At 43.4% G+C, this 22,793-nt stretch overlaps 2 protein-coding genes and 1 long non-coding RNA gene across 13 annotated transcripts; 2 read left to right on the forward strand and 1 right to left on the reverse strand.

Moving 5' to 3' along the window:
- The first annotated feature begins 3 nt into the window (after positions 1 to 3).
- On the forward strand, positions 4 to 12,902 carry RSRP1 (arginine and serine rich protein 1). Of its 11 annotated transcripts, none has more exons than XR_011436498.1 (7): positions 51 to 230; positions 837 to 1,155; positions 2,028 to 2,176; positions 2,770 to 2,897; positions 3,818 to 4,545; positions 6,052 to 6,105; positions 12,699 to 12,902. XR_011436498.1 is itself a non-coding variant. In XM_070260674.1 (5 exons), exons 2-5 carry the CDS (start codon positions 1,068 to 1,070, stop codon positions 3,859 to 3,861), a joined length of 312 nt encoding a protein of 103 aa, XP_070116775.1. In that variant the 5' UTR covers positions 51 to 230; positions 837 to 1,067; the 3' UTR covers positions 3,862 to 6,026. The 11 variants fall into 11 exon arrangements, 2 of the variants coding, with proteins under 2 accessions (XP_070116775.1, XP_070116776.1); XR_011436497.1 differs by lacking the exon at positions 12,699 to 12,902 and adding an exon at positions 11,756 to 11,883; XR_011436500.1 differs by lacking the exon at positions 837 to 1,155 and having other exon boundaries at positions 4 to 230.
- Positions 12,903 to 13,134: 232 nt separating this feature from the next.
- Positions 13,135 to 16,862, reverse strand: LOC111772408 (uncharacterized). Its single transcript, XR_002806253.2, has 2 exons — positions 16,722 to 16,862; positions 13,135 to 16,329 (listed from the first exon to the last, which is right to left on the reverse strand). It is a non-coding gene; the product is annotated as an uncharacterized lncRNA (long non-coding RNA).
- Positions 16,863 to 17,009: 147 nt separating this feature from the next.
- On the forward strand, positions 17,010 to 21,440 carry LOC138915019 (arginine and serine rich protein 1). Its single transcript, XM_023635478.2, has 4 exons — positions 17,010 to 18,048; positions 18,853 to 19,004; positions 20,301 to 20,384; positions 20,975 to 21,440. Exons 1-4 carry the CDS (start codon positions 17,472 to 17,474, stop codon positions 21,092 to 21,094), a joined length of 933 nt encoding a protein of 310 aa, XP_023491246.2. The 5' UTR covers positions 17,010 to 17,471; the 3' UTR covers positions 21,095 to 21,440.
- Positions 21,441 to 22,793: the final 1,353 nt, after the last annotated feature.

Below are 22,793 nucleotides of genomic sequence, written 5' to 3' on the forward strand. Positions count from 1 at the left end.
GGAGACAGGGCGGGGCTAGGGCCCTAGGGAGCCACGCCCACCGCGCCGCCGTCTCTGCGCATGCTCGGGCCTCCAGCGGCAGGGGCGTTCCCCTGCGCTCAGTTCGCAGGTGGGGGTCCGCGGCGGTGGTTTGAGTATACCTTTCAAGGGTAGATGTGAGAAGTCGCTCTGTGTCCCAGGCTCTCGAGAGGAAGGCCTCTTGGGCCTTTGCATCTCTCTTGAGTGAGGCGGTAAGTTTTCTAGTGCTGGGGTCGGTCCCGCAGTCGTCTCAGTCCTGGGTGGCAGGAACAGTGCCGAGCCCCGCGTGGTGCAAAAGTGGGTGCGGGTTCGGGCCCCCACAGCGCTAATTGGGGTTTTAAAGTCTTGATTGTTTTCTCAGCGCCTGGCCCCGCCGTCGCCATGGCTCCGCCGCCTTGGGGGCGAGGTCACCCCCGGGAGGCGGGACGTCCTGGTGCGGCGCATGGGGTCCTGTGTGGCCCCGGTCCCGACGCGGTGACCCACCTCTGGACTTGGCCTTTTTCTCTCTTTGCTTTAAGGCACAGTTTCTCAACCTAGGCACTACTGACATTTTGGGCCCGATAATTCTGTTTATACGGGGCTGTCCTGTGCACTGTAGGATCTTTATCTGCATCCCCGGCTTCTACCCACTCATGCCAGTGTCATTCTCCCAGTTGTGACAAGGAGAGATATCTCCAGACTGCCAAATATCCCCCCCCGCCCCGGGGAAAATCGTCGGGGTTAGAAGCGCTGTTTAGGAGATAATCTAGGTTTCTGGGGAGCGAGCCTTTTCAAAAGCCGGAAACAACGTCTTAGCTACGGTAACGACTTGTGGCCAGGTTCGCCCCTTCTTCCAGAAGCTCTCGGTCCCTTTCCAGCGTCTCGAGTTAGTCGTCATCCAGGAATCGGGCCGGCCCGGGAGAAGGAGCAGGTCAAGGTCTCATTCCTGAAGGCGCCACCTGAGAAAGTCCAGGCGCCACTCGCGGTCTTACTCGCGGAGCCGGTCGAGTCCCTGCAGCAGGTGCCGTCTACGCGATCTCGCCAGGGGACAGTACTACGGCTCTGACCCTATGGTGTACCCGAAAGAACACAGCAGTTGGAGGAAGAGATCCAGGAAGAGGTCGCTGAGCAGAAGCTCATTTCGCTTAAGTGGAAAAGGTGGATGGGTCATTTGTCGTTAAGAGAGGTGCACAGGTTCACCTTTTTTACGTGTAGGCCGACAGTATATGAATAAGCTAGGGAACCAAGGCTGTGGTGTCATTTAATTTCTTTGATTTCCTTTGATGCTGTGAAACTTTGGGTTTTGGGAGGGGGGCATTAGCAGATTGGTAGACCAACTATACCATGCAATCCATAGCCTATTTTTATTTTTTTATTTTTATTTTTTGAGGATGATTAGCCCTGAGCTAACATCTGCTGCCAATCCTCCTCTTTTTTGCTGAGGAAGACTGGCCCTGAGCTAACATCCGTGCCCATCTTCCTCTACTTTCTGTGTGGGACACCTACCACAGCATGGCTTGTCAAGCGGTGCCATGTCCGCACCCGGGATCTGAACCAGTGAACCCCGGGCCACTGAATCGGGAACGGGTGCACTTAACTGCTGCGCCTCTGGGCCAGCCCCCCATAGCCTATTTTTAAATGGACATGATACTTACACCTCAGGATTAAAGATTAATTGTGACTGTTAAATGGCTCAGGGTGGAGGAATCTAGTGTAGGCAGTTCTTAATGGAAACTTTTTAGTACTTATTAAGGACAACATTATTTTACCAGCTCTAAGCAGCATTTAACAGATCTTACCTTCAGCTTTGTGACTGTGGGAGGAACAGTATTAACTTTCTTTCTCTTGGCAACTTCTGCCTTCACCCTTTTTTTACATTTACTGGCATTAACATGATTCTCAAATATTTTATAAACATAAGTGAGCATCTTTATATTGCTTTTATAATAAATTGCATACTTAATTTGTCATGCTTAGCCTTTTTGGGATAGGCTGTAGAATTAATGAGTGTTTGTCTTTGTCCTTTGTAGATAAAATGGAGCTATTAGAAATAGCAAAAGCCAGCACAGCCACATCCTTAGGAACAGCCAACCTTGACTTGCCAGTTGGTCTCAGAATGGTTCCTGTAGTTAAAGAAAGAAACTGTGGAACAGCTGTACCAAATATTGCAAAGTTTGAGGTATGCCAGATTTATCCGAAGAAAACCGTTAGAAAAATTACTGCCAGAAAGATCTGGTTAACCATTTTTATTTGATTTGTCTTAGACTAAACTTCTCAGAATGTCTAGAAATATAATTGCTAAAGTCAAAATAGCAGATCTGAAAACACTAGCTAGGCTCTCACTCATGAAAATGTGAGAGTAAAGAACTTTATTTTTGGTGACCAGCTATGCCAGATTGGGACTGTCCCTGAAAGTCCCACATTCCAAGAAGCCCCACCTGGGTGAAAAAAATCCTGGTTTTCAGCAATGAGTGCCAAAGATTGGGGGTGGGGGGGAAGATACAAAACCCATATTATGGCCCCCCAAAAAGAGGCTGAAGACAACACTGTTTTTAGTGACCGATGAGTACGGCGATTGTATGCCTTCAGTTGACCACTGATACTGGCAGCCATGATTTATGGTTCACAATAATGTATCCATTGTAGCATTCTCTCAGAGCGAGTTCAGTTCTAACCGTGAGTGTCAACGGTCTAGTTAACTGTTGTGCTTTGCATGGAGACAGTGCTAGTTTAATTTTTAACTCTGTGAATATTGTGACCATTTTTTCTAAGAGTTCAGATAATGAAAATGAGAGTACAAAACCAATGCCAGCATGACCCAGACAATATTGGAAAAGAAGACTAAATGGCTATGTTATTTTAATGCCAGATGGAAGGACACATGCGGCTGGACTACGGAGGTAAATAATCCAAACGGAGCGTACTGCACAATATGTAGAAAAGAATTCGGGGTTGGGCATGGTGGAGAAGGGGATATGCAAGCACATATGGAGACTGAATTCCACAAGTCTGGGATGAGACAAGCAAGTACTTTGGAATCAATTCAAAGTGTCTTTGTTGCCTCAAAAGACACCAATGCTCAATTGAAAATATCAGCCACTAAATCAGCTTGGCATACCACACAAATGAACACGCGCTAGCATATCGCTCACTCGACTGCTCTGTGAGACCCAGTGAAGTTATGTTTCCTGATTCAGTGGTTGCAACTAAAATGTCCTATGGGCGAACAAAAAGGGACATTTTTTTTTTTATTGAGTTAATGATAGGTTACAATCTTGTGAAATTTCAGTTGTACATTAATGTTTGTCATTCATGCAAAAGGGGAAATTTTGATTACAGATGTCTTGGCCCCTTACAGTGTGGAGTTGATTCTGTCAGATCTTAGCAGCAGTCACGCTTTCTACGGTATGTCAAGCCATGTGATGAATCATGGCAATAAAAAAGTGTTCCCCCCAGCTCTTAGGTACTTTGATTTGGAAAATGGGGTTTCAAATCGTTGTCTTGATTTCCATGAAGATTTTAACAAAACCTCAGAAACTAGACTCCAAACACAAGCTAGACTTTACTCGGCCATCGGCATGTTCAGCAGATAGCGCAGATGTAAATTTCAGCAAATTCCATTCAGCCTATAAACTTCTTACCAAAGAAAATGAAACGATCTCACCTGCTAAATGTCCTGCACACCTTGTACCCAAGACTGCTAAAAAGGGGTGTGATACGCTTTCCTGTGACACTGAGGCTTTCATAATGAAAGTTTTTGGTTACTTTTCAATTGCCTCAAAACATGCAGAAGAACTTAATGAGATTCTTGACTTTGTAGAAATGGAAGGAGACGGCCTCCCTAGACATACGCCTACAAGATGACTGTCATTGTTGCCAGCCATAGAAACGAGGTTAAAACGTTGGTCTACCATACAATCCTGTTTTCAAAGTGTGGGAAAAGAAGAATGTCCTTCTCTTATTTGAAAATACACTGAGGATGAGAATGGAGAAAAGGATTACAGTACAACAGAAATTTATATGCTGTTTCTCCAGAGCTGCTTGATGATCTTTGAAGAGGCCATAAAGAGTCTAGAAAAGGACAAACTGTCGGCACCTGAGCTATTTGACATTATGTGTAAGTTGCGACAAAAACTCATACAGCGAAAAAAATGACTCATTTTTTGGAAAGAAGACTGCTTTAGAACTGAAAAAAATGTCACCAGAAAAGAGCAGTCAAATTAAACAGGACTTTCTCAATTTCTTTACTAAAACTATGCCTTTTTTGGAGTCCAGTTTTGATTTCACAAATTCTAATTACCTCTGTGCTTTAAAACCATTTTCTCTGAGAAAGAGAGGTTTAACTTACAGTGACATCCGGTGTGATTCGGAATGTTCAGAAATGATGGACCTTTTAGACATGGAAACCTCCCTGATGAATTTATAGATGCACAAGACTTGATGGACAAACAGCTGGTCTACCCGAACAAGCCTGGAGATGAAAAATGGATGGACGTTTCTGGAGAGCTGGAAACAGATTCCTACAAGTCTAAAAACTTGCTGCTGCTCGTAAGTAAAATTCTAAGTATTCTGTGCTCAAATGTTTTTGTTGAGAGGGTATTTAGATTGATGTCATCACATTGGACTGACACCAGGAATCAATGTGACGTAGGCTTGGTGAGAGCACAGCTGCAAGTCAAAGAGAATTTTCCATTTGACTGTATCCAGTTTTACCACCACGTAAAAGCAAAGAAGGATGTCCTGAAGGCTGCAGGCCGTTCAGAGAAGTACTATTGGACAAGGAAACAGAAAGAGTAAAAATATCCTGTATTGTGAGACAGAAGGAGCATGCCATTGCTATTTTTAGTAAATATAGCAGTGCCTGTTTAGTTAATCCTATTATATTTATGTTCTCCTTTTAAAAAGTCATATTTTTGCATCTTAATACAGAATAATATAACCTCTAAAATTTAAATATTTAGTTGTTTAAAAAAGTAAATTAAGGGGCTGGCTCCATGGCCTAGTGTTTAAGTTTGGTGTGCTCCACTTCAATGGCCAAGGTGCGGTTCCTGGGCACAGACCTACACTACTTGTTGATGGCCATGTTGTGGCAGCAACCCACATACAAAATAGAGGAAGACTGGCACAGATGTTAGCTCAGGGTGAATCTTCCTCAGCAAAAAAAAGAAAAAGAAAAAAAGAAGAGAGGAGAGAAATGCATAAAAATATTGTTATATATTTCTCATACACTATTTGTTTAATTAGTCCTATTATTACTAATTGTCACTGTTAATTAGTCCTATTTTGTTTAAATAATAGCATTTATGTAACTGAAGGATAAATAATACAGCATATATAGTTTCACGTAAACACCTGTGTTTCATATTTTTATGTTAAATAACACTTGTGTATAATTATTATCTATTACATTATGGTATGTGTGTGTGTGTTTTGGTTTGTTTTAACTTTGTCCCAGATTAGCTCTCCCTACAATCAGTCCTTTTATCCTTCTTAACTATGGAATTTTGGTCCCTACTTTAAGAGGATTCTCTTGGGGATTACACCCCCTGCCCCTCCTGGTGCCAATTATCCTTGGCTAAAGAGAACCACCAAATAATTACTTTTGGCCCAGGGGATAAGAAAGGGCCTTGTAGACTGAACTGGGTCTGTTAAATAAAATGGAGACTAAGCTTAAAAATCCCCCAAACAGATAAAGCCAGTTAAGCCATGTAATCAAAACTTAGTCTAGTTTGTTTCATCAATGTAAGTGAAATTTAATTCAGTTTATTTCTTGTAAAGGCCACCGATAATCTTAAACAAAATCTCAATTGTCTTCTTAAAATGGTGTAAGGTAATCACTTTTAACCAATGCTCTGCCATCTGGAAACCCACATTTGTAACAACGAGTCATTGTAAAGGTTAACTTCCTCAGTCTCCCCTTATAAACCATCCTGTAATGACATGCCTCAGAGCTTTTGCCATTTCCAGTCTGAAGTCTCCCAGTTTGCAAGCTGTTCTTTTATACGCACAATAAACTCTTAACATTTTAATTTGATCTGATTTTATTTTTGACAGCTTCTGCTGTCAGAAGTGGGATCTGAAGAAGACCCCTGACAAGCCCCAAGGCCGGTGAGTAGCCAGGTGCTGGTACCTCCTGAGCCCATTGTGCTCACTACTTTCTCACCAACCTCAGGGTTCTAACGTAAGTCTCTCTTGGATCCCAGCTCCACTCTCTTTGTGTTTTGAGCTCTCTCACTTTGTTGTGCATACCTGTGTTTTTGTTCAAGCTTCTTGGTGACACTTATATCTGTAAGGGGAGAAAACTCATGATTCCCTGGGTTCCTAGACAGCAGTAAATTTCCTGGGCTCCCTATAGATACAGTCATTTTAGGGACTCTAAAGGCAAAGATTCATTCCACTTGGTCTAAAACTCTTTCCCCACCTCCCTCAAAAATTCCTGCTTCCTATATGTATACCCAACTTAACAACCAGGATCTTGTCCCTTTTTGGAAAAATGGGTGCACTCTACATATGATACCTTGGAATTACAGTGGCCACTTTGGGGAACCTTTAACTTAGATAAGATAGTCCACCTTTGGGGTACCTCTGAAAAGAGATGATCCTGAACCTTTGAAAACAATGGAAGGCATTCTTTGATTGGTATGGAGGCTTCCAAAAGACAAGTGACTGAAATAGCCTTTGTAAAGGAATCATTACAATGAGCCAATGAAAAACTTAAGACTAAAGCTCTGACTGACTTGAATGACTCAAGTGACTTCCAACTCATCCCTCTGCTCTTTATCCTCCTTTACCTGATTATTCTCAACCCACTAACCCCTTTGATCTTTTAGCCTTTCCCCCCAACTCCCTAAATCTCAGATGTCCTTTAAGATAAGACTTTGTAATGAACCAGGGATCCTAGCCTCAGCAGAACTTAAACCCTGGTCTGGAGCCAAGCTTTGAGCCATTATAAATGATTTTCCAGACCCTAAAAAGGACTAAACTAAATTTATAGAAGAATTTAAAATTCTTCTTGGGCTGGCCCGGTGGCGCAGCAGTTAAGTTCGCATGTTCTGCTTCTCAGCAGTCCGGGGTTCACCAGTTCGGATCCTGGGGGTGGACATGGCACCGCTTGGCAAAAAGCCATGCTGTGGTAGGCGTCCCATGTATAAAGTAGAGGAAGATGGGCACGGATGTTAGCTCAGCATCAGCCTTCCTCAGAAAAAAGAGGAGGACTGGCAGTAGTTAGCTAGGGCTAATCTGCCTCAAAAAATAAAAAAAGAAAAAAGAAAAAAAAAAAAGAAAAAAGAAATAAATAAAATTCTTCTTGGCACCTATGATCCCGGACTACCTGATTTTTACCAGTCTGTTAACATGATAGTCCAGGAGATGCTCCAAAGTGTCTTCAAGAAATATATTGGAAAGTCCCTACCTAAGATTCTGAGGACTGCACCAAACGTGCCTCCAGAGATAGAATAAAAAGAGCGAGAAAGGAAGTTGGCTGCTTCTTGAAGTAGTTCCCAAAGGTTTTCCCATGAGCATTGACTGGGCCGTAATCCAATCCTATAAACACAAAAAGGATGAACCAGTGGCAGATTTCTGAATTCATTTAGAAGTAGTAGTTAGGCAGTACTCTGGTCTCAAAGACCCTGGGACTAGTTTTGCCTTGTGAGCCTATTTTGTTAATGGACTTCACCCAGAACTCAATGATTTGTTAAAGAAACAAACTAGAACGGGAAGTCACTCCTCTCTCAGAGCTTCAACGTCTGTTTTTTTTTTTTTTTGAGGAAGATTAGCCCTGAGCTAACTACTGCCAATCCTCCTCTTTTTGCTGAGGAAGACTGGGCTCTGAGAAATCGCCCAGTGGGCTACTTCCAATAATTCCTTTAAATAGCAAGGGAAATTAAAGTAGACTTAACTGGAGAAATTTCTACCATGCTGATAGATACTGGAGCAACTCTATTAACTTTAAACCCACTATGATACATGAAGAACTTCTGCGGGGTAATAAAACTATCTTAGCAGTGGGAGTTTCCAGTCGAGTTCAAAGAGTTCCTTTATTGGAACCCATGAATATTACCCTTGGCCCTTTCTCTGAAAGTCACACCTTTCTCTTATGTGATACTTCACCTGTGAATTTTCCTAGGTAGAGATCTGCTTTCTAGATTAGGAGGCCAAATACAATTTTCCTCAGGCGAAATAGCCTTAGAATTTCCAGACTCGTCAGACTGAAGCATTATGTGTTGATTGTCCTGAGGAGACTATTAAATTCCATGAAAGTATAGATGCCATAGATCTCTCTGAAATCCTGCTACTCTAAGGGCCTCTTCTTCCACAGATGTGGAAAAAATTAAAAGTGCCAAACCCATTAAAATTCAGATTGCTCCTTCTAAACCACTTCCAAGTTGCCTCGGTACCCCTTAAAACCTGAAGCCATACCAGGGCTCACCTCTGCCACAGAAGATTTAATGTCAGAGGCTTATTATTCCCTGTACCAGTTTTTGCAATACTCTGATCTTGCCTCTAAAGAAGCCCCATAGATGGGGACGGAGAGTTGTACTAGACCTTAGAGCCGTAAGTAAGACTGATAGTGAAGCTTCCAGCGGTACCAAACCTAAATACTTTGTTGGCAAATATACCAGCAGGAACCAAATGATTTACGGTTGTGGGCTTATGCTCTGCATTCTTTAGCATCCCAGCAGACAAAGTCAGTCAATATTTATTTGCTTTTACTTGGAAAAATCAACAGTATAATTGGACTGTAATGCATCAGGGATTTTCCTGAGGGTCCCTTGTACTTTTCACAAGCTGGACATCAGGATTTAAACACTGCTGCAATTCCTCAGAAATTCTACCTTGATTCGATATGTAGATGATTTGCTTCTTTGTTCCTGCTCTAAAGAGAACTCAGGAATCCATTCAACATATCTTTTACAACAACTGGCTTATAAAGGCCATGAGGCCTCTCAAGATAAGTATCAGTTCTAACGAGAGATGGTTCATTATCTAGATCATGACTTATCTGCAAAAGGAATCTTTCTGTCTTCAGAAAGAATAAATACCATTCAAAGTTATCCTAGACCTGTGAGGATTCCCCGGACCTGCAGGATATTGTTGGTCTTGGTCTCATGTTTTCCTTCACTGGCTCCCCTACTCTATGAGCTAACTAAAAATAGCTCTCAGGAGCCTCTTCCTTGGGAAATAAAACACCAGGAAACCTTTACTGAACTCAAATGGGCTTTACGAAATCCTCTTCATTAGAGCTCCTCAACTACACTAAACCTCTCATGTTGTTCATCCATGAACAGAACAATTGGGCTTAAGGAGTCCTCAAAAACACAGAGGGAGGGGCCGGCCTGGTGGCGCAGTGGTTAAGTTCACATGTTCCGCTTCTGCGGCCTGGGGTTTGTAGGTTTGGATCCCTGGTGCGGAGATGGTACCACTTGGCAAAAAGCCATGCTGTGGTAGGCATCCCACATATAAAGTAGAGGAAGATGGGCATGGATGTTAGCTCAGGGCCAGTCTTCCTCAGCAAAAAGAGGAGGATTAGGCAGTAGTTAGCTCAGGGCTAATCTTCCTCAAAAAAAAAAAAAAACCCACAGAGGGAAAAAATAGATCTATAGCCTATTACAGCCTGCAGCTGGACCCAGTAGCCAGGGCATATCCAAATTGTTTAAAAGCAGTAGCCCAGTCACTAAAATTGTAGAATCCTCCTCAGAACCCTTTCAGGGAAATGATTTATACCTGCAGGTTCCTCATGATGTAGAAAGTTCACTTAATACTGAGAGTTCACGGCGTTTCTCAGTCAGTAGACCAACATCTTGTGAGATCCTGCTTCTGCCTCCTTCAAACCTGTACATTCTTTGCTGTGACTCTTTAAACTCTGCTACCTTCCTATCTTTACCCAACAAAGGAAAGACTCATAACTGTGTTGAACTGGTTTCTCAAAATTTGAATCCAAATTAGATTTACAGGAAACCTTATTGGCCAATCCAGAATTAATACTCTGTGTCGATAGCTCTTATGCCAACAATTCTGCAGGAAAATATCAGGCTCGATATGTTGTTACTACCCACCATGAATTATTAGAAAAAGGAGTTCTTCTCCAATTTAATTCAGCCCAACCTGCAGAATCATTTGCCCTGGAGCCTATGAATTAGTCAAAGGTAAAACTGTAAATAAGTATACCAATAGCAAGTATGCTTTTGGGGTAGTCCATGATTTTGGTATACTATAGAAACAGAAGGGGCCGGCCCTGTGGCCGAGTGGTTAAGTTCATATGCTTTGCTTAGGCGGCCCAGGGTTTTCGCTGGTTCGGATCCTGGGGGCAGACATGGCACTGCTTGTCAGGCCACGTTGAGGTGGCATCCCACATGCCACAACTAGAAGGACCCACAACAAAAAAAATATACAACTATGTACTGGGGGGATTTGGGGAGAAAAAGCAGAAACCAAAAAGATTGGCAGCAGTTGTTAGCTCAGGTGCCAATCTTTAAAAAAAAAACAAAAAACTTCAATTATTACAATTGTGATAAATACTAAAAATATGAGGTACAGGAAAAGAGGATGACCTATAACGGGGGAAATGAACTGATTTGGGGGAATCAGAAAGGCTTTCTCTCATTGTTGCTACCACCTTTTTGGAAAGCAGTATGGCAATATATTAAATCACACAGATCCTTTAACCCAGCAGTTGCACTTTTCAGACTTTATCATATAACAATAAAAGTACTAGTACTTAAAGCAGCATGTCACTTTGGCTCCTAGCATGTTGTGAGCGTTATGAGGTATAACATTCCACCGAGCCAGGCTGCCCAAGAGGTCAAATCTCCAAGCCAGCCTATGGATTGAGGAAAGCAATCTAAGGTCATCCAATGTGCTCTAAAGTACTATTCAAATGGGGGGACTCATGAGATGCATGGAGAATTCCAGAGAAATCACATTTCGTTCCAACTGCATCATATAAAGGATCCAGCACATGAGAGCTTGCTATAAGATCCCAATGGAAGTCTCTCAGTAAAAACTTATCCATTAACTGTTTGATGAAATGGTCGTCGAACATGGAGGCAACAGCCACAGCTGGCTACTCTGAGCTCACCTGTCTCATTGGCCAGACTGGTTGCTATGTATCGTCCTTTGCCTATGGGAGGCACGTTGCTGTATGAGGTCCTGTTCCATTGGTAAAGCATCACAGCTTCACTGCATTGTACCTTGAAGTAAAGGTCACCTGTTGTCAGGCTGAGGATAGAACAGGTCATCTTTACACAGGGGCCAGACAAGTGCCAAGTCTCTTGAGACAGCACCTGTGATTGGTTGGTTGTTGAGCCAAGGCTGCAAAAATCGAATATGGTCAAGTAAAGGCTGTGAAAGGACTTGGAGCAGGACACAGCGTGGCCTGTATGACCTATAACCTTTGAAAAGGAAGTCTCTTACAGAATCAATAGTGTAGACCGAGTAGCATCACCCTAGTGAGTACAGGTGTGCCCTGAAGAGTTATCCTGCTGTGCAGAGGAGAGAAATCCTCACGTGAACAATATAGAATATAGATGGCCATTAGGCATATTCACAAATGTCACATTCTTAGGTAGAGGCACTGATCAGTCCTCATATTGTAATGACACCACCAGTAATTACACCTTTGTGGGTTATTGGGAATGATACTGGCAGGTACACATCTGGATCTGTGTGCTGTTCGCTTGCCTTTCCTGGCTTCTGAGTAGATACCTCAAAAGCTAAATGACATGGTACAGAATTCCTAACACCTCACCTCTCTCTATAGTGGCTGCAATGGGACAGAGTTATCAGCTTCCATGGTGATGTTGCAGATAACATCCTCATGTGCTAAGTCTTCATGGCAGGAAACAGGTGTGGTAAGCCTGATTTATTGAGGGGTGCCTCCTGAACAACACTGCAAGCCTGACATTTCCCTCCCAGAGCTTCTGACCCGAGAAGTGTTCATCGGGAGGAGCAGCAGGCGTAAAAGCCTGGTTATAATGAGGCTCAGTAATCACAGGCAGCGGACGGGTGAGCCCATGTTGGGTAATGACTGCACCAATGGCAGGAGTTCTTGAGACAGGAGTGTCACATCAGACGGGCATTTACTGGTCTTTGTGTTAACTGCCTTGAATGCTGCCCTGGTGATTGTAGCTAATGATTCTACAGCAGCACTCACAACACAGGTGTCTGATCTTTACTCATCTCTCATCTAAGATCAATGAATGTGTCTTGTGTGTCAGAAGCACTAAGCGCTCCTTTTCCTCTTGGTGGCTCTCGCTCTAGATGAGCCCCATGGCTGGAAGCACCTCTAATCTCCTCAGTCTGAGCGCTGAGCTCACCCCTGAGCCATCACCTCCGTGATGCTACGGTGGAGGTAACCAGGAGGTAACCTGGAGTGCTGCTCCAGGTCGGACATGGCTCTGTTGACCCCGCAGCCGGGGTTAGGAGCCTGCAGAGGAGCTCTGCAACGGCTCTGACATTTGCAGAATCCAACACTGCTTCCAAGGCATAGGTTTTAGTGGCGGAAAACCTGGATACCATGTGAATGGTGCACGAATGAGCAATAGGGATAAAATACTGGCACTTCTAGACTGTGGAATATTATACAGCTGAGAAGTAGAAATAATTTACATTGTTATGAATTATCTTAAAGGATCTTGATTACAAAAGCAAGTTTTGGGGCTGGCCCCGTGGCCGAGTGGTTAAGTTTGCGTGCTCTGCTGCAGGCGGCCCAGTGTTTTGTTGGTTTGAATCCTGGGCGCGGACATGGCACCACTCATCAAACCACGCTGAGGCAGCGTCCCACATGCCACAACTAGAAGGACCCACAACGAAGAATATACAACTTTGTACCGGGGGGCTTTGGGGAGAAAAAGGAAAAAACTAAAATCTTTAAAAAAAAATTAAAAATAAAAGCAAGTTTTAAATCAGTTTGTTTAGAATGAGTTCATATTCATCAGAAGTTCCATATGCTTGTATATTTGAAAGAGTTTGGAGAAAGATGGAAGGGTACTTGCTAAAATGTTAACATTGGTTACCTCTAAATCATGAGAAAGAAAAATGGGGCCCTCTTTTAGAAGATTCCCTACCTCTAGGGAGTGGATTATTAGCTTGTACTTTATATACCTTTGGATTTGCTCACTTGTTACAAAATTAGCTTCATTAAAATTAATGAAAAAATTTAATTTTGGTAAGGGAAAGGACAATTAAATTTTTCTTAACTTACCCAACAGTATCTACTACAGTAAACATTCCATAAGTATTGTGGAAGGAGAGAGGAGGGAGGAGGAACAGGTTTAAATGTTTGGTAGAGATAAAAAGATAACCATTGAACCACTAACGGCATGATGAAGCATGGCAGAACCTCTAAATGAAGAGTGAGAAGGAGGGAAAAAGAGATCCTTGACCAGGCTGGCAAAATAAAATGGGAAAAAGCAAAGTAAAAGAAATAACAGGTGATGAGGATTTTTAGGCTGCTTAATTTTAAAACAGTTTAGGATGAGGATTTTTAGGCTGGTTACTTTTAAAACTGCAGATGAGAAGCAGGCTCCGAGGACTGGAATTTTGCTTGCCCTTTTGAGAGACATTTGCGTTTGTGAAGGAAGGGGGGATGACCTTGTAGGGACCTGAAATTGGCCACCCCAGGATGTGTCTCTTTGGCATCGGGACTGTTTGGGGCTGATTGCTTTCGATAAACTGGGACAGGGAAGGAGGCTCTGGGGAATGGAACTTGCCCTTGTTGGGACACATTTACATTTGTAAGGTAAATCTCTATCTGTAAAAGGTGCCTCCCTCTCTGTACCAGGAAGAAGAGGAGAGATGACCTTGTCCCTCGAAACTCTTAATGGGGAAGGCAAGAACTTAAGTTGCTGTCTGGTAATCTCATGTAACTGATTTAGGGTGGTGGCTTCTAACCTTTCTAACCTTTACTTAATCCGATTTGATTCTTGTCTAAAAGTCATGGGATCACCCAATGACCAGACCTCACCTGCACTGATAGCATTTTAACTTGTTTTATGTTCTTTCCTTTGTCTTGTAAAGAGATGAATCACATACCTATGCCTTAAATTTAGCTCTAACCCTCAACTTGGGGCAGCAGAAGCTCTGACTGCCCATGGGCCCTGTCCCCATTCTATTCCATACTATTCTCTAAATAAAAGAGCACTACTGCTAGATCTTGAGAGTCCAAGAAATCTTTCTTTCGACTCCTTAGCTCACCGACCCCGCATCAACAGACACCAGTGGAAGAGATAAGGTCAACATTGCAGTTACTCCAGTAAATGTAAATGAGTTGAACTTGCCTATCAGAGGAAAAAAATCTTTCATAGTGGGTGTAAAAACTCAGCTAGGTGTTATTTACGTACTCAGCTAGGTTTTGTACATCTGGTGAAACACATAAAACAAAGTGAACATATAACAAGGATCCTATTCACAATCCACAAATACCATTAAAATATTTCAGAATATACCCAGCAAGACGAGTGCAAGATGTGTATGAAAAGAGCTATAAAATTTTAGTGAATGTCTTAGTTTTCTATTGCTTCAGTAACAAATAACCACGAATTTCGTGGCTTAAATCCACCCAGATTTCTTCTCGTACAGTTGTGTAGCTGAGAAGTCTCACGGGGCTAAAGTCAAGGTGTTAGGAGGGCTGTGTTCCTTCTGGAGGCCTAGGGGAGAATTGCCAACACCTTGCTCACTCAGGTGTTGGCAGAATTCAGTTCTCTGAGGTTGTAGGACTGAGATCTTTGTTTCCCTTGGTGACTGTCAGCTGAGAGTCATCCGTAGTTCCCAGAGGCCTCTCCTGGGTCCTTGCAGATAGCCCCCAACTTTTCAGAAGCAGCAACTGTGCATGGTATCCTTCGCACGCTTTCAGTCTCTCTTGTGATTAGATTAGGCCTGCCCTGTATTATTCAGGATAATCTCATCTCAAGGGCCTTCATTCTAATCACATCTGCAAAATTCCTTTTGTCTTGTAAAGTAACATATTCACAGGTTCTGGGAATTAGGACATGGACATCTTTGCGGGGGTTGGGAGGGTGGCATTAATCTGCCTACCACAGTGAAGGACGTAAAAAAAAAAAATGTAAATAGGGGCTGGCCCGGGGTTGCAGTTGTGTAGGGGTTAAGTTTGCATGCTCCACTTTGAGGGCCCTGGGTTCACAGGTTCAGATTCCTGGCATGGACCTACACACTGGTTATCAAGCCATGCTGTGGCAGCATCCCATATACGAAATAGAGGAAGACTGCCACAGTGGTTAGCTCAGGGACAGTCTTCCTCAAACAAAAAGAGGAAGATTGGTAATGGATGTTAGCTCAGGGCCAATCTTCCTCACCAAAAATAAATAAATACATAAATAAATAAATGGAGAAAAGTGTCACATTCTTGGATGGGAAGAGATGCTATTGTAAAGGCGTCATTTCTGCCTAAATTAGCCTACAAATTCTGTACATGATGGGTTAATGATAACTGAAATTGGATTTTGAATCAGGTGAGTGGATAGATGCTCAGAGAAGATTGTATTGTTTAGAAAAATAAAGGAACACTAAGATTCCTTGCACACTTTAACTCAGGTAGACTGCATGTATTCTAGAGACAAATACACCAGTATTCTGCACAAGGGCCAAATAACATTCCCCATTATGTTTCCAATATTCTTAGTGTTAACATCCAAGATTTTGCAAGTCACCTTTTGTTAGGCACACATTTAACTGATATTATGAACTATCTACAGAGACTCCTACTGCCTTTTGCTTATTCATAACGAAGAGATCAAGACTACATCATCTTTTTTTTTTTTTTTTTTTGAGGAAGATTAGCCCTGAGCTAACTGCTGCCAATCCTCCTCTTTTTGCTGAGGAAGACTGACCCTGAGCTAACATCCATGCCCATCTTCCTCTACTTTCTATGTCGGACGCCTACCACAGCATGGCTTTTGCAAAGTGGTGCCATGTCCCCACCCGGGATCCAAACCGGCGCACCCCGGGCTGCCAAAGCAGAAGGTGTGTACTTAACCGCTGCGCCACTGGGCCAGCCCCAAGACCCCATCATCTTATATGCATAGTTTCACATTATTTCGCCTAACACATCATTTTTACACTTGTCAAATCTGAAATTCATTATATTTTTCTGTCCATTCACACAGCTTCATAACTTTCAGCAAAAGTTTCTGGTAGATGGGCACTGTGTCTTCTCGGTTGACTTGTGAAAGCGCTTAGAAAAGAAACATTTCTTCACTTAACTATTTCTATCATGATGCTTCCTCAGAGACGTGGATGACACCGTGGAAAGTGCCTAGCAGGCAGATCACATGGGTGGGTGCAGATTCCATGATAAAGTTTTTATTGCCTCCACTTCTGTGCATGTTTGGGGATGTGGGGTGAAATAAGAGAAAAGTGAGTTTGTACATACTCCCTCCAAAGAAATGGCTTTTGTAAAAATGCCACTCGACTTGCAAAGAAGCTCACATAATGACTAACTCTCCTTAGAGATGTGGTTAGTTCATTCAGTGAAAAGTTATTTCAAGCTAACTGTCATACTTTATTAAAAATAATAGGTTTGTTTGGAATGTATCCTATTCATAAACCCTTGGAAATAAAACAGTCACCGTTGTTGATCCCCAACGCCAAGCACATCGTCCTCGGAAGAGACATCTCAGACGTCATTCTGACCCCCTAGGTTAAATTAAAGGTCAGCCGTGGGTGTCTCCTCTCTTACCTTTACTAGCAAGAACAAGGGAGTGACAAACCTTTTCTAAGTCAACAATGCGTTTACAGAGATCCCGTGACGTCCCGGGGAGGGGCGCGGTCCGGCAGCCTGGCGGACACGGGTCAGGAGAAAGTGGCCAGGAAGGGTCCACGGAGGCATAGCCCGAGTCCGCGGCTTCCGGGAGGATGGAGGCCCACATTCTACCGGCAACAACAGGGTCCCCCAACCCCACTGTTTTCAGCCAGGAAAACAAAACAGCCTCGGGCTGCCGGATACCCGGATGGAACAGCTCCTCCCCTCCGCGCGCCCCGCCCCCCCCGGGGGCTCTGTCGCGCATGCGCATCCTGGATGGCTTAGCGTGAGGCGGGGCGCGGAGGAGGAAGGGCGGTGATTGAGCGAGAGGGGAGCCACGCCCACCGCGTCAATGTCTCTGCGCATGCGCCGGGCGCCAGCTTCTGGTTCTTTTGGCGCGTCTGCCCAGGGCTCGCTCAGTCTGCGTCCAGACGTGGGACGTGGGAGTCGTTTCTACTGTTGTTGTCGAGCAGCTGTGGAAGCCGGTCCTCGTCCTCGGCTGCGGGGGAAGCCATCCGTCGGGTCTTTCTCCGTCTTGAGTGAGGCGGCGGCGGCGGCGGCGGCCTGTGCTGATTTTGGCGCGCGGGCGGTGCAGACGGGGCCCGCCGCCGCCTGAGTGCCGGGCCTTCCCTGGGCTTCCTCCTCCGCTCGCTTTCAGGAACTGAGCTCTCGGGAAGGTCCCTCCGAGGAAGGGGAGCTTCGGCCCGCTCCGACCGACATGTCCCGCTACGTGACCGCCCTGTGGCCGGGCTCGCCGCGGGACGAGGGCTCCCCGCCCGCCGCGTGCTCGGGCCGCTCCAGCCGGCGGTCCTCGACGTCCGCGAGCCGCAGCTCCTCCGGGAGCTCGCGGGCCGGGTCCCGCGTCTTGAGTCGCTCGGCGTCCGGGAGCCGGAGCCCGGCACGGAGGAGCCGCCGCTCGAGGTCCCGGTCCCGGCGGCGCCCGCAGAGGAAGTACCGGCGCTCCTCCCGCTCCTACTCGCGCAGCCGGTCGCCGTCCCGCCGCCGCCTCCGGGCTCGCGCGCGCGGGCGGGCCCGCAGCAGGTCCCGCTCGAGGTCCCGGTCCCGGCGGCGCCCGCAGAGGAAGTACCGGCGCTCCTCCCGCTCCTACTCGTGCAGCCGGTCTCCGTCCCGCCTCCGGGCTCCCGCGCGGGGCCGGGCCCGCAGTGGGTCCCGCCCGCGTGTCTGGTGGCGCTCCGGCTGCGGGCGCGCGGGGTCCCCGGCGCGGCGCCGAGCGCGGCGGGGCCGGTCCCGGACGCGGTCGCGGAGCCCGACGCCCTTCCGTCTGAGCGAGCGAGGTGAGGCCCCGCGCGCCCCGCGGCCGTGTGGCGTCCGTGCTGCCGTTTCATTGGTGCCTGCGATGTCGGTTCTGTGGGGAGGAGAGAGGACGTTAGCGGGCGAATAGTTAAAGCCGCGCTGCAGCTGGCGCCCGGTTTTGCGATGCGCGTTCTTTCCCCGGGGGTTAGACGTCCCCTGTGGGTGCTGAGGGGCTTGGGGTGGAGGAATCGTTTTTCTTAGTGGAGCCTTCGAAACGTTAGTGACTTAGTTTCCCCGCCCCAAGCTTCGGCTCAGTTCACTGTTGAAGGCGAAGAAGTGTGTCAGACGGTCTTTTTAAATTTAGTAATACTGTATTACTGAGCAGAATTGGGTTTTGTTCGGGTATTTGAAACAAATGACTTGTGGCATCCGGGGTAGGATCGTGGAACAGAGAAAAGGATGTTCGGCTTAAGGAAGTCTGAAAGAGGACTCAGTGAGGTATCGGTTTTGGTTCGTTAGTTGTGGCAGTGGTACCATATACAAAACGTTTCAGAAGAGCTTGATGTTTAGGACACATATTTGAAGAGAAAGCAAAAACAGTATGTAATACAGCCTTCGGTAAGGAAAACTGAAAGCTAGTTGAGATTATTTAGGGATTTTTATTTTTCTCAACAAAAAGATGAGGTAGAGAACTTTGTTTCCGTGAATATATATATTTTACGTATGAAAACAAAAGCACTTAAACATCTTTCTGTTACTGTTTTAAATAAGACCGTTATTTTGTGCTTCTGAGTCCTCTTGGGGAGATAACTGCAGGATTAATGAATGTCTGGTTTCTTTTGTAGATCGAATGGAGCTCTTAGAAATAGCAAAAGCCAATGCAGCAAAAGCTTTAGGAACAGCCAAGCTTGAATTGCCGGCTAGTCTCAGAGCGGTGCTTGTGTCTAAGGAGACTGACCGTGGAACAGCTGTACCCAACCGTGCCGCACAGTTTCAGGTAAGTATTCTACGGTTATCCAAACAGAATCTTCGGGAAGCTTCTGCCAGAAAGATCTGATTAGCCATTTTTATTTGATTTACCTTAGACGACTACTTGGAAAGGCTAGCTAAATATAGTTTGTTAAAATCAACAACAAAATCAAAATAACAGGACTGACGGTGCTAGACAGGATCTCCCCCATGGAAATGGGAGATTAATGAATTTTCAGTTGACACAGTACTAATTACATTCCTAGTTGTAGCTGGTACTTTGGTGATTTCTATGTAGTTATGAAATTTTTTTAACTAGTCTTAGTATTTATCTGTAGTTTTCATTTGTAGTATTATGTTCCCACAAATTCTGTACTCAACATACAGTGTAGTTTATCTGCTTTATTTCTGTCTTATAGAAATCATGAATGTGGTCTCCAGACATTGATGAAGAAAATCTGTTGGTAATTGGTACATGGGCAAAAGCATCAGAGGTTTAACTAATTTGAAGGTTATGTTCATACACTGAAAACTTAGTTTTTTGTTGGTAGATCCATGTGCATGCTAGAATTTGGGACACGTACTACTTGGATAAGATACTGAAGACAGCTTCTGAAACTAAATGAAAGTACACTTTGTAATGGTGGGGCATCGATGATAGAGATGTCCCTTTCATAATATATGTAATATATTCCAGATGTTTTGAGAGATTACAGAAGAAGAGACCTGCTTCACTTGCAGATAAGTTTACTATGATTCTCCAGAAATTTGCAGCATGTGCATTGGCAAATTGCACTGTGCTTTTAAGTTAATTATGTGAAATCCAATAGCATCCATAGCATTATGGTTTAAGGTAGTTAGGAATTGATGGAGTCAGTTAACACATGAAAGATGTGTTATCTAGGTGCACCTATCATTCAGACCCAGATGTTGGTTCTCTTTAAGTATTAGTAGACAAGTAAGATCTTAATTGAGTTGCTTTTTCATTTATACAATTAGGTACGCAGCTGGCAAATGCCTTAGTTCTTTGAAACTAGGTATTTTCTGGTGTAACTTGACTTTCAAAGTTACTTGAATCTGTGTCAGGGGAATATGGTACTGCTTTATGGGGAAGAGTGTCTTAATTAAGCCTAATATTGAGTCAATTTTGTTTGGGGGAAAACTCGACAGAGTGCTGTGTTGTTTAGGCTGTTAACTATATGGTTAGATCCAACTTGATTTGTGTCTTTACAACTAAATTTATATATGGTTGGGCTGGTTTTTATACAATACTGTAAGCCAAGGGTATGGTTTTTTAAAAATATACTTTTTCTTACTTGTCTAGCTGCCGGAAAAGCTAACAGAAGATGGAACCAAAAATCCCAATGAAAAGTCTTCCCAGCAAAAAAGCATAGCTTTTAGCTCTAATGTAAGTATATGTAAGCATTAACCGCTGAAAATTGGACCTAGAACATGGTTCTGTTATGGGGGCTTTTATTTTTGTTGGAAGGCTCATTGTTCTTATCTTTGTGGTGATAATTGTGGTTACTAAGACACTTGATAAATAGACTTAATCTTTTTTTTTTTCTTATATTTTTTTGTGCTGCTTTTACAAGTGACCAATACACTGGGCGCTTTCTGTATCTAATATCCACATTCTCAGTTTCAATATTTTCTCTTCTTTTAAATATTCCCTTTATACCTGTTGAAATATTTGAAAAGTGAATTTCAGGATACTCTGTAATCAGAATCTTTTAAAATTAGCTAAGGGCTTAAAAAATGAAATCTCAAAACTTTCTTGTATACCTCACTATTATAGTATACCCTGCATATGTCTGATTTCTCAACTTTACAGTTTGAATCAAGTTAGAAATGTGGTCTATACTTTGCATTTGGTTGGTGTCTCTTAGGTTTCAATCTTAAATGGAATTATTTAATGTATTTTGTAAAAACCAAATATTTGAAGTATGTACAAATATTTGTGTTTAGGAAGCTGACTTAAGAATTTGTTTCTTACAGGATTTTGTGGCAAAGCCAATGCTTCAGAAATCAGCTAAAGCTACTGCTGAAGAGACCCTCTCAGGATCCCCAAAAATAAATCTGAAAAAAAGTCCATATGGACTGTGGATACCTGTCTAAAAAAGAAAGCTAAAGAAAAGCTAAGGTGGTCTGAAATGCACTTTATCGCAAGTTTGTGTTTTTAGCATTATTCCATCCGTGAGCCATTTAGTGGTAATTGGCAAAGTCACAGTGACAGAAAAAGATGTGAATACTTAATATTTAAATGTCAGCATTTCTCTTGCAGATATGAGATAGCACAAATGGATCAGAGGTTATGTACAGGTGGGAGCCTTATATATATATATATATATATACTTATAAATGTTCTGTATAATGTCGATTGGTTTATAGAGGTGAAATTTATAAGACAAACACAGTAATTGAACTGTGTTGTATATATTTGTTAATAAAGTTCTTGTTTTTATTGTTTTGTCATTTTATTATGATAGAGTACATAATGGGTCTTTATTTAATGAAGAAGAATAAGGAGATATCTCTTGTTTAAAGCCTTGCTAATCCCAAATCCAAATCCGTGGACCGACAGCACAGGGCACTGACCTCACCTAGGAGTTGGTGAGAAAGGCTGGGTCTTATGTTCCCACCCTAGACTGGAATTGGAACCTGAATCTTATCTGTGCAAGTGTTAATTGACTTAATAGATCAGATGTTTGAACTGAATGTAAAATACCAGCTTAATGAAGTTATTGTTCCTATGTGCTAGGCCTTAGCAGGAAAACAAGTCTGCTAGAATCTGGTTGAAAAATAAAAATCCTAGTAGACTAAGAACATGCATGAGGTTTTTAGTGATCTTTTGACTACAATCTAGTTTTTAAGTATGAGTATGATTTTCTTTTCTACTCTCTTCCTCTTTTGCCACCATCTTGAACATCCTCCTAAATGTAGAAGGTAATCAGATCGATTTCCAGTAGGCAGGGGTAACAAATTAGAGAGTAAAATGGGCAGAATACTAGAGGCAAAACGACAAATAGCTCAGGAGAAGACAAACCCCCAGAGATTAGATGAATAGATTCTTAAGCGGAAGTTGCCTTTTTTAAAAAGGTGTTGAAGGTCCTAGTGAAACTTGATAAATTGCTATTGACTAAAGTTGTGCTGTCCAGTATTTCACCTGCAGTCTCCAATAATAGCCACTAGCCACAAGCGGTTGCTTAAAATTCAGTTCCTCAGTCTTTGTAGCCACTTCTCAAGTGTTCAATAGCCCTATGTGGCTAGTGGGTATCATATTGGAAAGTATAGATAATAGAGTATCTCTATCAGAATATTGTGTTTGATAAAACTGCTCTAAAAAAAATTTGACCCCATGAACAGTGAAAATATACAATGACTTGGATATGTACGTTCATGGATATATAGTTCCTGTTAACTATCATTTATATAGCTTTGGTCACATTCTCATTGTGACCAGCAGCACTTGGTTTGAACAAGGGGAATTTCCTGGAAGAAAGTGTTGTGCTTTGGGTAGGCATGTTTATTTCACATCCAGGCTCACAACAAGTTATTGGGAGGGTACCGTCTTATTGTGGGGAGACCTGAGAATATTGGTATACTGGCTTGGTTACAGCAAAGTCCAAGAAAACATCAGGATTGGCTTCAGATTTGTAACTGAAAATGTGGTTAAACTGAACACCCTATTAGTGTCATTAGTTGGTGTATATTCCTTAGCAAAGTTGCAGAACTCAAGGATTTCCTTGCAAAGGAGACTTTTGAAATGAATTGACATAATACTAGAATCTTTTTTTTTTATCTACCCGGCAGTAGA

This window comes from Equus caballus, chromosome 2, assembly GCF_041296265.1.
Source record: "Equus caballus isolate H_3958 breed thoroughbred chromosome 2, TB-T2T, whole genome shotgun sequence".
Taxonomy (NCBI): Eukaryota; Metazoa; Chordata; class Mammalia; order Perissodactyla; family Equidae; genus Equus; species Equus caballus.

Excerpts from the sequence above, each read along its gene's own strand:
- LOC138915019 (XM_023635478.2), top strand. The coding sequence starts at position 17,472 with ATGTCCCGCTACGTGACCGCCCTGTGGCCGGGCTCGCCGCGGGACGAG. Across the intron at positions 18,049-18,852 it reads CTTCCGTCTGAGCGAGCGAG|ATCGAATGGAGCTCTTAGAA; the intron begins GTGAGGCCCCGC and ends TTTCTTTTGTAG. Across the intron at positions 20,385-20,974 it reads GCATAGCTTTTAGCTCTAAT|GATTTTGTGGCAAAGCCAAT; the intron begins GTAAGTATATGT and ends TGTTTCTTACAG.
- RSRP1 (XM_070260674.1), top strand. The coding sequence starts at position 1,068 with ATGGTGTACCCGAAAGAACACAGCAGTTGGAGGAAGAGATCCAGGAAG. Across the intron at positions 1,156-2,027 it reads ATTTCGCTTAAGTGGAAAAG|ATAAAATGGAGCTATTAGAA; the intron begins GTGGATGGGTCA and ends TGTCCTTTGTAG. Across the intron at positions 2,177-2,866 it reads CAAATATTGCAAAGTTTGAG|ATGGAAGGACACATGCGGCT; the intron begins GTATGCCAGATT and ends TTTTAATGCCAG.